A 14,642-nucleotide genomic window follows, 5' to 3' on the forward strand; every position below is an offset into this window, starting at 1 on the left:
CTTTTTTTGGTGGTTGAATCAAGCAGAAGAAATGTATATGGTTATTAGAAGCTTCTAAATGTGTATTTGTGTAAAGAGAATGTAATGTAGATAAATTTAAAATAATGTTTAATGCAACATTTAGTGCTTAAAAATTTGACTTTATAATTTTGTTTTCTTTAGGATTTTTAAAAAGTAGAGATCGTGCTTATACAAAATTCTATACACATTTATCCAAAACACAGATTTTTATTCGTTTTATTGAAGAATGCAGTTTTGTGAGTGATAAAGATACTGGATTGGCATTTTTTGATGACTGCATAGAGAAGGTAAAAATTTGTCCTATATACTAATATTAAGAAAAAGCAGATTGGCTTCCCTATATAATGATCCTCCTCTTCCTCCTCCTCCTTCTCATCATCATTGTCATCATTAGCACAAAATGATAGGAAGACAGTGTAAGGCTGTGTGTGTGTGTGTGTGTGTGTGAGAGAGAGATTGATTGATTCTGAGCTTAATATAAGAGTCATTTTGTTTTGTGGTATCTAGTTTCTATCATGTAATTTTTTTTCTTTGACTCTTACTTCACTTTTGATTTCCTTAAGCTTCCTAAACCTTACATTTTTTATTTAAATGATCAGAATATGATTTCTTTTGACTAATTGAATAATCGTTGACTATTCTCCATGGTTGTTGTAGGAAACACAGAATAATAAACATACATCCATTCATAATACGATTGAATAATGTTTTTTATTTTGTTTTTTTATGGTAATGGAAATTGAACCCAGGGCCTTGCACTGATTTTCTTTTCCATCCTTTCTATTTTTTATTTTGTGACAGCTCACTAAATTACCGAGGATGGCCTTGAATTTGCAGTCCTCCTTCTCAGCCTCCAGAATAGCTGGGATCACAGCATACACCGCCATGCCTGGCATGAGTTAGCTTTATAATTTAGTTTTCTCTTTTTTTTGTTGTATTTTTTTATTTGCAGTGCTAGGGATCAAACCCAGGGCCCGACACACGCAAAGCAAATGCTCTACCTTTGCACCACATCCATAGCCCTGAGATTTTTTTTTTTTTTCCAAATAAAATTTTTTGGTTTTATCGGTAGTAGAAGTTTTGTGTTCTTTTGTTTTAATGTCTTTCCCGATACTTTTGCTAATGTATTTCTTCCATCCTCAGGAAGACTATTTGGAAATACTATATATTAAATTTTAAAGCTTTACTACCCATCCGAAGGAGGTTTAAATTGATTACTAATAGTGATGCCTTGTTTATATTTTTTCTAATTTTTAATTTGGTTTTTGTTTTTGCCAAGTAGATCTTCTGGCTGATTGTTAACATGAACCATACATTACTTAAAATTTGGGGTTGTGTCCAAAAAGGTAGAATATTACGTTTTGATTTTTATGGTCCCTACATGGAAGGAAATACCCATAGTATTGGGTATTTCACAATACCCATAGTATTTGGTATAGCACAAATGATAACTGAAAAAGATTCATAGATTTTTGTGGTGAGATCATGGGTTTTATTTTCATTGCAATATAAGATGTGGTCATTTCGTGTGCCTTAGAAGAATTCAATGATATTGTCCCATTCTGTCTAAAACTCCAGATATGATTATTTGGCATTTTTGTTTATTATAAAATTGATATTCCTATATCTTTCAGTTAGAAGCTTAGGCCATATCAGTCACTAATGCAGGAATTTAAGTATGATGAATTTTTAGATTTTTATTTCTTTATTTTTTGGGTACTAGGAATCGAACTCACGACCTTGTGCTCGCTGGGCAGGCGCTGTGCTGCTGAGCTAAATCCCCAGTTGTTAGTTGATGGAATTTTTCATTTGAAAAGCCAGATTATTCTTGTGATTGGTTGTGTTTTGTTTGTGAATAAGGCTTTTGAAAGAACTTATCAAACTGTATTTGTTTTCTGTCCTATTAGCCATGAGACAATATTATACTTTAATTTGGTGTGTATGACCTAAAAATATATTGTGGATCGTTTTGTATCTGCTGGGTTCTGAAAAACATAGTTTTGTTTTGTTTTTTTAAATCGAGATGTAAGATAAAAAGCTCTGTTAAATTTACAGTGTACATTTTCGCTGAGAATGTCTTTTTTCTTTTTGTAGTTGTTTCCTGATAAAGGCACAGAGAAAACAGATAAGGTATTTTTTTAGAACTTAAGTGTTGTGATGCAGCATTAGCTCTTCCTTATGCACAGGTAATTGGAGAATATGATTACTTTCAGGTTGAGCTGGAATCGCCAGAAGACGCCAGGCTGATAGAGCTGGACGAGTCGCAGAAGAGCGAGCACACTGTGTACATAATGCCCCCCGAGCCGCCCCCTGCCGACGGGCAGGGCCCGGCCCCCGCCTACAGGTAGCAGCGGCCCCGTCCGCGTCCCTGGGCACAGGTGGCTGCCTGGTTTCGGGTTCCTGTTAACGGTGTGCGTTAACTCGGGAGCCGGGAGGTGACTCTCCTGTGGAGATGCCACCAGGCGCTGTAGTTTCAGGGTTAGAGGGTCTCGTTAGCAAGGAAGCCAGACGTCAGTCGTTCTTCACCTAAACATTTAAACATTTCAGTTCTGAAGAAGAAAAAAATTAACTTTTTGTGAGGCTCCTCATTCCCTTTGGGGGTTTTACAAATATGAATACTCCAAAATTCTTACTAATTAGTGAGGCAGGGAAAACTTAACGCAGAGGACTAAGAATCATTTTTTGTTAAAACCAACCAGAAGAATAGGATCTGCGTGGGAATCCTTAAAGAAATTAGAATAAATAACTGTTATTAGAATCATGATACGATTCAGTAAACTTAGAAAAACCAAGCAAGAAACATAATATATCCTTTTAGTACCACTGTATCTTTTAATAAGTGTGCTTGTGTGTGCATTGTGTGTATGAGTTCATCTTACACATGTTCTTTGTAACCTCAGCTGCACATTCTTCTGTGACATTAAATTTTTTGTCACATAATTTTTAATGACTATATTGCATTCAATTATGAGTTAAATAGTTTCTTGTGTATTTGTAGTTCTTTACTATCAGTTTTTATCTTTTTGTGAACATGTACAACTGTTTTCTTTGGCTATAAAAGAATTCCAATAAAGTAAAACAAAAACCTTCCTAAAGTGTAGAATTAATGAATAATCTGAGCAGAACTACATAGGAATGATGAGTATATATCTGGAATTAAGTGGCTTAATTAAAAGCTTTTAATAGAATTTTTTTAAACTTTGGTTTAACTCTTTACAGTTAAAATTAGTGCAGCCTTTAATCCCAGCAGTCAGGAGGCTGAGACAGGGGGATTGCCCCCAAGTTCAAGGCCAGCCTAGGATACATAGTGAGTTCAAGGCCAGGCTGAACTACACAGCAAGACCCTGTATCAAAAAAAAAAAAAGTTATAATTTGGTATTTACACACAAGGTACAATTGAATAAGATAAGGCAGCATCGCAAAGAAAAAAGTTGGCCAAAGAAAATAAATGGACAGTTTCCCAAAAAACCCCAGAGTGTATAATAGGAAGACACATTCAGTGTTTCTAGTATTTAAAGAGATGCAGATCAAACTTACAAGGGGGGAAGCGCCTCTTACTCATCTGTGTGACGGCAGGTTATGCTAAGTGAAGTGTGTGTTAAATAAAATCAGTCTGGACATGATTTGATCATGATTATGATTTTAATTCTCGATGAACATTGACCTAAAAATTCTGTTACTAGGTATTTATCCTAGGAAATTAAGTAAAAGTATTCACAAAGATATGCATATAAAGATATTTAATTGAATAGTAAGAAGTTGGTTAAATTATATAGTACATCCCTAAAATAATAATACAGTGATTTTTTTCTTTTAAATATCAATTCAACATAATTTTATTAAAAAAGAAAAAGCTGGGCGTGGTGGCGCACGCCTCTTATCCCAGCACTCAGGAGGCTGGGGCAGGAGGATCACCGTGAGTTCCAGACCAGCCTGGGCTACATAGAGTTCAAGGCCAGCCTGAACTACATAACGAGACCCTGTCTCATAAAACAAAACCAAATTTAAAAAAAAAAATCAAAATTTTATGAAAAAACTTAAATGTGTTATAAGCTATACCGAATATTTCATTTAATGCAAATTATCATTAAACACATGGATTTTGTTGAGAGTTATTAATTACTCTGTTAAGTAAGATGTGAGGGGTTTGTTTTCTAAGTATTGGTTGAAAATAACAAAGAGGGTGCGGAGAAGCCAGGGCCTTTGTAGGTAGTTTGCATAGAAGTATTTTAATTCTTTTTTGAAAAAAATATTTACGGACTTTAAAGAATAATAGTGGGTACTATTTGAGGTTTAGAAATATTTACTTAAGCACTGAATAATATGGAGAGTTAATGTATTTTAAATCAACAGTTCTGTTTTGCTTTTTATTTTAGTTACAAATACTTTCCAAGACTGGATCTTAAACTTTTTGACAGACCACAGGAGGTGAAACTTTGTTTTAGCAGACACTCTACTGGGAATAGCATTGCAAACAGTCCAGCTCTCATGGCCAAAAGAACTAAACAGGTCAGATATTCTTTATCTAATACATGTCAATTTAGAATGTAAAATATGTGTATGTGCTATGAATTGATAGTATTGAATTAATCACCCACTGGAACCACTTGAAGACCCATTTTGATTGTTCCAGATTTTAACTAGATTTCTTGCAGCCCTCCTTAAAAAATTGAGGGTGAAGCTTTTAAATGCAGATGTTTATACTTTAAGGAATCTTTGGGAACTAAATATACTTTTAAAAAGCTTTATAAATTTACCCATTTAAAGTATACAATGCAGTGACATTTGGTATATCCACAGGGGTATTTAATCATCACCACAGTGAACTTTATTTATTTGTTTGTGTTTTTTTGAGACAGGGTTTTGCTAGATGATTCAGGCTGGCCTTGAACTCTCTATGTAGCCCAGGCTGGTCTGGAACTCACTGCAGTCTTCCTGCTTCAGCCCCAGGTGCTGGAATGAGAGGCGTACGCCATCCTGCCTGGGCACCACAGTTAACTTTAGAACATTTTCACTACCCAGAAACAGCCCAAATGCTTTCGCCGTTAACCCCCATAGCTTCTGCCCCTGAGAGCCAAGACCGCTGATAGTCTGTTTTTGTTTCTCTGGCTTCGTCTGTTCCGAGCATTTTGTAAGTAGACTCGTACAGGGTGTGCTCCTTCGTGACTGGCTTCTTCAGCTTAGCGTAGTATTTCAGGGTTCATGCACTTCACGGCGAGTGCCAGCTCTTCACCTCCTGCCGAACGACGCTCCGTTGTGTGGGTGCGCCGCGCGCTATGCACCTCTTCACGGCATGCGGTGCTTCCTGCATTTCACTGTTGTGGATCACGCTGGGGCCGAGTGGATGGGTGTCACGTCTCTGCTGGGCGTGTATCTGGGAGAATTACTGTGTCACATAGAAAGTTTGTTTTCTGAGGTGTTGCACCGTGCTGCTGGTCCCACCAGCAGCGTATGAGAGCTCCAGTTCACCATGTCCTCGTTAGTTCTTGTCTGTCCTCTGATTATAGCCAGTTAGTGGCCATGAAGTGGTATCTTCTTATGGTTTTGACTTGCATTTTCCTGGTGGCTAGAACTTGCAGTGATCCTCCTGCCTCAGCCTCCCTAGTGTTTGGATTATGGGCGTGTGCCACCATGTCCAGCAATAATTTTTAAAAACTGTGAGCTGTTTAATGAAGGCAGTTTTCTAAAATGGGATAATTTTATTACTCAGCCTCTAAATCTCATTTTTGGAGGATCATTTTTTCATTTGAATAGTTTTTAATGCAAGCTGTATGTAGGATTACTGTCTCCTGCATTTTCTGAGCTGTTTCTTTTATTTGTCCTTTTCCTTTCTGGCCTGGCAGGATGTGGCTTTCTGTTCAAGGGTCTTTTTGCTTCTACTGTCGGCCTTAGTCTGGTGGTGACTACCTTGCCGGGGGGATGTGCGCGGCACCCTCGTGCCGTTAGTCCTTCTGCTGTGCCCACTCGGTGGCGAGGACATGTTGCTTTTTGTAAACCGGGCCCACCTTGCTAGTGTGCTGACCTGCGTTTTGTACACCCTGAACTTCTTTGTCTTTTTAGGTGGGCATAGATCAAACATTGTACTTCAGTGTCTGCTTTTTGGGAAAAGGGAAAGACAGTCTTCCTGCAAACGTGGGAGGGTACATTGAAATGCCTAAAATTTTTGAAGTCACAAAGGCATTGGACTCCATTTTGGCCAGTGTTGTGCCAGTCAGTACTGACTGCACAAAGGAGGATTTTCTCCCCTAGCCTGGCTGGAAGAGAAGAGGAGCTTTAGATCTTAGAAAAACAAGGGCATATAGTTTCAGATCTGTCTTCAAGTCTCATAGAGTTAGAAAAGAAAGTGAACATACCAGTGTGTTTTAGTTAAGAGCACACCTCAGCAGGGGATGTGCAGTGTAAGGCATGCAGTGCAGCTCTGGCATGCTCCAGCGTTTCTCGGGGTGTAGTTTGATGAGTTATCAGCACATGGTTTTGATACCTCCTCTTTCACCCACTTAGTCACACTGAATATCAAAAATAGGAAGCGTGATTATCAAACGGTAGACGGTGCGTAATTATTCCGAGGCTCTGTGACCACAACGGCATGCCTCCAGGAATTAGAGAGCTCACACTGTGGCCAGGGAGGGCAGAGAGCGGCTGATGCGAAGATTGAAAATCTTGGCAAGCAGTACCCTCAGATACCGTGAACTTCAGCTGGGAGGAGAGTAAGAACATTGCTTTTCAAGATTAGGATAGTAGCTGGATGTGGTGGTGCATACCTGTAATCCCAGCACTTGGGTTTTTGTTTTGTTTTTTTTGTTGTTTTGCTTTTTTTTTCCGGTACCGGGAATCGAACTTACGACCTTGCGCTTGCCAGGTAGGTGCTGTGCCGCTGAGCTAAATCCCCAGCCCCAATCCCAGCACTTGGGGGGCTGAGGCAGGAGGCTAGCCATGAGTTTGAAGCCAGCCTGGGCTACAAAGTGAGTTAAAGGCCAGCCTGAACTGCATAGTGAAAGCCTGCCTCAAAAGGACCAGAAAATAAATAAATAAAAAAGATTAGGATAGTAGAACTAATTAACCATAAATGACTAAATTTAGGGTGTGTGGTTTTAGTTACCCTTTTATCTATCAAACATGAGTGCCTTCTCTATGAAAAGAATCTAACCATTATGTTATACAATTAGTAGTGATACTTACTCTTAATGAATTTTTGATCTGTTAGAAGACATACACTTACCAACAAATAGTTGCAGAATAGTACGAAGTAGTATTTCAGCCACTAAATGTTTAGGGGATCATGTGGCATGAAGCAGGAAGATACTTGTAAAACTGAAATACTTGATTTTAGGGTCAACTTTACATTAGTTTTTTTCTTGCCCCTTTCCCCCGTTCTGGTGGATGGTATTAGATACTGTAATATTTTTATTTATTCTCTTCCTAGGAGATAAAAACAGCTCATAAATTGGCAAAGCGGTGTTACACGAATCCACCACAATGGGCGAAGTGTCTGTTCAGCCACTGTTACAGTTTATGGTTTATTTGCCTCCCGGCCTATGTGAGAGTTTCTCACCCGAAGGTCAGAGCACTTCAGCAGGCGTATGATATACTGATTAAGATGAGGAAAGCAGATGTGGATCCGCTGGACGAGGCAAGTGTAACAAACTGAGCAACTGTTACAAGTATTAATTTTGTTCTTGTAAGAAAATTTAGGTTTTAGTTGCTTTAAAGTATGCTTAAATATTTTTATTAATCAGGAAAGGTGCTCTTTTGTAGAGTTATTTCATATTATTTATCTTAAAATGCATTTATTAAAAAAATCATTGCTAAAAAAAAAATCACCGCTTTGGTGTAAAGCAAAGACCTCCTTACTTGGGCCAGATTATTTGTCCTTGATGAGCAGACCATAATATTCTGTGTTATTAATACAGCTTTATTAAGGAATGGGTAGGGAAGTACGCTTTTCGCGAATACTGCAAAGAGTACGTGTAAAGCTCTCCTTTTAGGGCAGTGTCCTAAGGTGAGTTGTGTAGCCTGTGTTTTAGATTAGTCATCTGAAGATTCAGCTCCTACTTTTCTAACTTTGGCAGTATTGGCATTTGGCCCACGTAGTTACAGCGGGGGCCTGACCTATAGATGGCAGAATGTCTAGCAGCATCCCCGGCCCCTGCCCAATCGATGTCAGTAATGTCCCTTCTCCCCTTATAGGTCATGACAGTCAAAAATACCTTACTGCCAAATGTCCTCTGGGTAACAAATTCCCCCTGAAGAACCACTGATGTAGGTAATAGTCACTAGTACCTTCCTCATAAGACTGAAGATCGAGCTCAGTGAAATAAGTCCGAGTTACATGGTTTCTCTTAGATGAGAAACCCCAAAATATAACTTAAAGAGCAAGATAAAAGAGAGTTGGTAGGAAACAGGGAGGTAGACTTTGTGGAGAGAGAAAAGGGACCCGGGAAAGAAGGGGGAGGGCTGTGAAATAAGATGCTGTTGGACGTGTTCCCAGGATGAAAGTAATTACTGTATGTTGTAAACATACTGATAATTGTTTACAAAGAGCAAAGGTTAAACAGGTTGATACACATACAGCACTTGGCTTATGGTGAACACCCAGTGCGTGATGTGCTGGGCACTTTCATGCATTCTGTCTTGAGCCTCGAGGACCACCGAGAAGTACGGTGCTGATACATGCCGTGAACAGCGAGGAAAAGAAGGCCGTTACCTAGCTTTTCTGTGTTGTTTTCTCCTTTAGAAATTATTTTTGGTGCTAACTATAAATAATATCTAATTCCAGATTAGAATTTAAAATGAAAACTCTTTACTAATAATATTACAGTCTATTTAACTTTTTTCATTCATTTTAAGGTATGAGTTTACAAAATCAGTTCGTTACACAGGCATCCTGGAGTTGCTGGTTTTAATTATTTTGACATAGAATGTAAAGCATGGTGGTTGGAGACGGCGCTTTTTTAAGTGTACTTGATTTTAGAGATGAATTCTTTCTCAGGTGACGGATAATAACGGTCATTCTCTGTGTGGACTTACTACTCAAGCAAACAAGACATGGTCGCATAAGTCTTTTGTGAAGTAATAATGCTGATCAGTAGGTTTTTAAAATAATTTTCTAAGATGCTCAAACTAGAATGGAAGGTAAAATAGCACTTAATAATTCTATAGAAAGAATTGAATATAAAGTCTTTAAAAACTCTCAAGTTACAGACCACTTCGCTAATATTAATGCTTTGATGTTATTTCTTGTTAGGTTTGCTATCGAGTAGTAATGCAACTTTGTGGACTTTGGGGTCATCCTGTTTTAGCAGTGAGAGTCTTATTTGAAATGAAAACAGCTAACATAAAGCCAAATGCTATTACTTACGGTTACTATAATAAGGTAAGTAGGACTGACATTGGGAATATACGGTGCTTGTTAAGAACGATAATTTTCTTATAACATTTACTTACAAAAGTTTTCATAGAAGAAATTTGGGGGGACATAACTTTTTTTTTTCTCCATGGTTGACAAATAAAAATGGTGTAGATTGCCAGATGTCTTAATACACACACCTGTAATCCTAGCAGTCTGCAAGTCTGAGGATCAAAAGTTGAGGCCCAGTCTAGACAGTTTACTAAATGAGGCTGTTATTTTTTTTTAAAAATCTGGTTGACGTTGTATCTCTGTATGAAGGCCTGTGGCTTCAGTTCCTAGTACAGAAAAGCAAAGCAAAGCAGAAAACACCAAGTATAAGCCAGCTGTGGCGGTGCGCACCTGTAACCTCACCACTTGGGAGGCTGAGGCAGGAGGGCCACAAAGCCAAGGCCAGGCTTAATACATACAGAGACTGTGTCTCAAGCAGTGAAAAACCAGAACACGCGTGATGTACAACACGATGTCCTGAAACATGCATGCAGTGGAACCTCAGTGTACGGACTTAATTCGTTCTACAGTTTTGGGGAGGACGTCTGTGTTTGCTTCTGTGTGGGGAAGATGTCTGCAAACTTGCGGCCCAACGCGGTTTGCAAACGGAAGCAGAATTTTGCCAAGCGCTGTTGTTTGCAAACCAGATGGTTTGCAAATAGAAGTGCTCTAAACCGCAGTATTACTGTGCGTTGTAGAATGGCCCAGTCAAGCTCATTAACAAATCACTTTTTCGTGGCGAGGACACTTAAATTCTGTTCTCTTAACCATTTGCAGGGTTTAATGTGTTGTTATTAACTGTAGTCTTCACGATATAAAATAGATCTCTTGACTTTATTTCTCCTAATTAGTTGAAATTGTATATACCTCGGCTGACATCTTCTCAGAGCCCCTACCCCAGTGCTCTGTAGCCGTCACTTTTCCTGTGAGCTCAGTTTCCTCAGGCCCCGGCTTAGGCGAGGTCACGTGGTACTTGTCTTTTTGTGTGTGGCTTGTTTCACTTAGCGTAGCGTCCTCCTGACTCCTCCGTGTTTAAAACTGAGCAGTTCTCCCGTCCCCTCTCCTTCCTGATCGCAAACTTGCAACCCTCCTGCCTCAGCCTCCCAAGTAACTGGGGTTACAGGCAGGCACAGTCTTGCCAGCTGTGTGGCACGTAGGTCGGTTCCATTCTTGGCTGTCGCGAGTGAAGCTGCAGCGAACACGGAGTGCAGGGATCTGTTTGCGATGCTGTTTCACTTCCTGTGGGCGTATGCTCAGTGGGGTCACTGTCGCGTATGGTGGTCTAAGTTGGACATTTGTGGCCGCTCCCTTCTGGTTCCTGTGACTGTACCAGGGGTGGGCACCTGTGGCAGGCCTGCTGCCTCTGGCTGTTCGTTGTCACTGAAAGCTCTAAAAGCCGCTCCGTCCCTGGGCTGTGCTAACACGCGTTTGGCCAAGTGCTCAAGGGTTCCCTTTCCTCCAGGCCCTTACCAGCACTTGTTTTTCTTCTTTGTGATACCCGTTGTAACAGATGTGAAGTGAGATTTAGGTTTTGCGTTTCTGTGATGATTAGTCATGTTGAGCACCACCCCCACCTCTCCCCGTACCAGGAATCGAACTCACAACCTCGCACTTGCCAGGCAGGCGCTGTGCCGCTGAGCTAAATCCCCAGCCCATGTAGAGCATGTTTCATCTACCATTTCATTGGTATAATTCTTTGCATGTCCCTGTGTATTGACTCTGTTACTGATTTTTTGAAGGAAGGCTTGAAATACTAATAGCCACCACCAAAAAAGAAAATCATGTTTGTTTACACAAACCTACATATGTGTGTATTATTTTTAAAATCAGCCAAGCGTGGTGGTGCACACCTGTAATCCCAGCACTTGGGAGGCTGAGGCAGGAGGATCCTTGTGAGTTTGAGACCAGCCTGGGCTACAAAGTGAGCTCAAGGCCCTTGTGAACTGCATAGTGGGACCCTGTCTCAATAAGACAAAAATAATCAAATATTCCTAGTAAACACTTACTTTCACCTTTATTTTACCTTTAGGTAGTTTTGGAAAGCCCGTGGCCTACGAGCACTCGTAGTGGTATTTTCTTGTGGACGAAGGTACGGAATGTGGTACGTGGCTTGGCTCAATTTAGGCAGCCACTTAAAAAGACCATTCAAAAGTCACAGGTCTCCTCAATATCAGGTAATGTATTTGACTGAAGAGATAGTTTATCTTTGAACCATAGCTTTATAGGCATAGGAAGTTTGAATTATATGAAGTAAAAAACATAAATGAAATTCTGGTTGGTATTTCTATATACAACTAAAGGCAGGATACCATAGTCCAAAATTACTTCGTTATTATAATTTTCAGAAATTTAGGAAGTGTCCTGGAAGCGAGCGTGGATCCCTCTGGTGTGTGTTCAGCTCGTCAGTGCGTGGGCCGTTGACCTTTGTTGTCCTTCTCTTTAGCCCCTCAGCAGGCTGCAGGTGGAAGTGATGGGGACACGGTGAGCCACGGCAGCATGGATAGTTGTAACGAGGCCAGCAGTGGGGAGCACGCGGTCTTCGTCAGAGACTTGATCAGGCTTGATTCCATTGGTAATCACTCTAGCACAGGTACCAGCATCTGCACTTTACTGACCCTTCACTTACTAGCATGCTAAATCTTTCCTTTTTATGTTCCAAAAAGTTTTATCCTCCTTGAGTGTGTGCAGTGAGACACTTCTAAAGTAGCGCGCGTTCGTGCGGGAAGGAGCTGCACTTGTGCGCCCGTGTAGCGTTCCTGGCAGTGTACAGTTCCCTTGAGGGCCGTGCCCAGTGCCCGCCCGCCATGCCCCTCTGTATCTGGTCGTCCGTGTGTGGAAGTGTAGAATTGCTGATGAACCTGACCGTTGGTGGTACAGCCCACAGAGCTTACTTTCCTTAAATGAGAAGTACATCTTAGAACTTCGAGGTTATGAATATTAAAGAAGGAAGAAAATAAGTCATACAGCATGAGAAAGAAAGTATTGCGTTACTCTGTAAAGGCCGTACTGTCCATGTATTTGAAAATCTGAGAAGCTCCCTGTGTGTGCGTAAGCACCGGCATCGCCTCTGGCCCTGCAGGAAGAATTGAAGCAGAGCGCTGGGCAGATGCGTGTGTGTGGCGCCTCCTCCTGTTGCGTGTTGTTTCTCTGGTTGCTGTCGTTAATATCTCGTCTCCCTTTGAAAAGGACCCTCCCTCCTGTGCCTCACCTGCGGGGCCTGTCTCGGTGGCGGAAGCGCCCCTGCCCTGCTCTCTGTCGCTCTGCTTTGCTCTGTGCTGTCTCTCGGTGCTGCGTCTGTCCGTGGCTGTGGTGGTGTGGGTGCAGACAGCCCTGCGGGACGTGGAGCTGTGGAAGCGCATGTGCATTAATTCTCCTTTGAATATTAACCACTGCAGGTAATTTCCCATTCATTAGGCTAAATTTTGGGGGCATACAAGGGTGGGGGGAAGATGCCTTTGTGTTTTTGGTCCCGGGAATTGAACTCAGGGCCTTGAGCTTGCCGGGCAGGTGCTGTGCCCGCTGAGCTACATCCCTGGGCCATTTTGGTGTATTTTAAATATTACTGCAAGTAGAAAACAGTTTTCAGTTTCCTGACTCCTTTTCTTCTTCGATAATCACACGCAGTCTCTCCTTCCCTTTTTCTGATTTTTATTTCAGTAGCTCCCTGGTGGGGAGCTGGCGGCGCGTGCACACCGCACGGCTTTATTCTGTGTCCTCTTCCCTCCGCCTCCTCCCCCTCCCTCTGCAGAAGGTCTGTCTCCCTGTCAGAAGTAGTCTTCCGTGAAAGTAGCCAGATGACATTTTGTGGTCAGCTTTCAGAATGTACTTGTCTTACTTGAAAAGAGGCCCTACTGTCATTCTTGTTTTGGGGTTGGTTTGTAACATCATTGGTTTATGTAGTGTTCCGGGCTCTAAAGAATTCATTATTCCAGCTGCGGAGGTGCTCATTGTTTTCTAAAACTGCTCTGCTGAGTTTCCAGTGCTTAAAAACTACCTTCCCTTAACGACAGGCAAATGTATAAATCATTGAAGTCAGTTAGGCTACAGGGTTAAGTCTTGTTTGTAATTTTAAAATTTTCAATCATGCTTATAAATAGGATATTTATGAGACTTTGATTTTAACTACTTACTTTATTTCCTCCAGTAATTTTTCCTAATGCTGTAGAAGAATTGGGCTTAATGTATTGAAAAAAATTTATCTAGTAAGATACCGTTTCTCTCGTAATTTTGTGGTGTGAAACCAGATGATAATAACAGGAGACAAAACTCCTTGGCTCTTCCTCCTGCTTTGTGTCTGGGTAGGAAAATGTGTCGAGGAATGGAGAGGGCTGCCGACACAGCGGGGTCCTGAGTGAATTGCCCTGTTCCCGTACATTTGTGAGCTTGTCTCATGGTAGAAGTAATTGGACCCTTTAACGAGAAAGTCTCCTAGTAATTGCAGGTAGTTGGCGTGAGGGTCCCCGTCAGGAGTTGTGAAGAACCTTTGGATCTCTCCGTTACAGATTCCGGTTCAAGCCCCCCGCCCCCGCCCAGCGTCTTTGTCTTGAATCCGGAGTCTTCCCGCCTCAGCCCCTGGCACACACCGCTGCTTCCAGCCTTAGCAGTGTTCCTAGTGACCGAGCCCAGAACGGACGTCACGTTGACCGCAGTCCCTGTCCGGCTTCAGGGACAGCGCTGGCGCTTTCGGAGTCGTCCAGCCCCGATGTTCAGATTGCTCATTTCGTTAGGGGTGTGGTCTTGCAGAATCTTTCCATTTGCTGCTCGATATTGCGTCACTCAGCTTATTTGAGAAGTACTTGGGTTTAACCAGTTTACTGTGCTCCCTAGCTGTTGTGCATTTCTAGGCCCTGTATGTATAACTACCGTTCTTTCTGACAAGGCCAATTTAAAAAACAAAAACTGAAGTTAGCTGTTCGGAATAGTAATATTTGGGGACATTTAGTTACTTTGTTGCACGGTAACCTGAAGTTGAAGTGGCGGTGTAGTAAGTTGTAGAAAGTGGAAGGTGCTGCATATTTACGTCTTTCATTTGTAATTTTATAACTGTGCTTGGTTTTTTTAAATTTAGGACTTCAAAGCCAAAACAGATGTTTCAGAACCCTTATTTAGAAATTTCAAACATACAGAAAAGTTATAAGAATAATTTAGAAAACTCTTGTGTATCATTTATCTAGACACACTGCATTTTATTGTTTTTTTTTTTTTTTTTTTTTTTTTCTCCGGT

General features: G+C 41.1%; 1 protein-coding gene across 3 annotated transcripts in view; it reads left to right on the forward strand.

Annotated features, from left to right (window-relative positions):
* Positions 1-14,642, forward strand: part of Dennd4c (DENN/MADD domain containing 4C) — a 100,775-nt gene that overhangs the window by 58,377 nt on the left and 27,756 nt on the right. For all 3 annotated transcript variants that reach the window (XM_005388729.2, XM_013516304.1, XM_013516305.1), the window contains 8 exons: positions 163-308; positions 2,116-2,151; positions 2,235-2,365; positions 4,398-4,530; positions 7,445-7,651; positions 9,266-9,394; positions 11,448-11,592; positions 11,862-12,008. In XM_005388729.2, the coding sequence (XP_005388786.1) occupies positions 163-308; positions 2,116-2,151; positions 2,235-2,365; positions 4,398-4,530; positions 7,445-7,651; positions 9,266-9,394; positions 11,448-11,592; positions 11,862-12,008 (1,074 nt within the window). The remainder of the gene's footprint in view (positions 1-162; positions 309-2,115; positions 2,152-2,234; positions 2,366-4,397; positions 4,531-7,444; positions 7,652-9,265; positions 9,395-11,447; positions 11,593-11,861; positions 12,009-14,642) is intronic.

The sequence above is a fragment of the Chinchilla lanigera genome, unplaced genomic scaffold (genome assembly GCF_000276665.1).
Source record: "Chinchilla lanigera isolate Chin_1 unplaced genomic scaffold, ChiLan1.0 scaffold00033, whole genome shotgun sequence".
Classification (NCBI taxonomy): domain Eukaryota; kingdom Metazoa; phylum Chordata; class Mammalia; order Rodentia; family Chinchillidae; genus Chinchilla; species Chinchilla lanigera.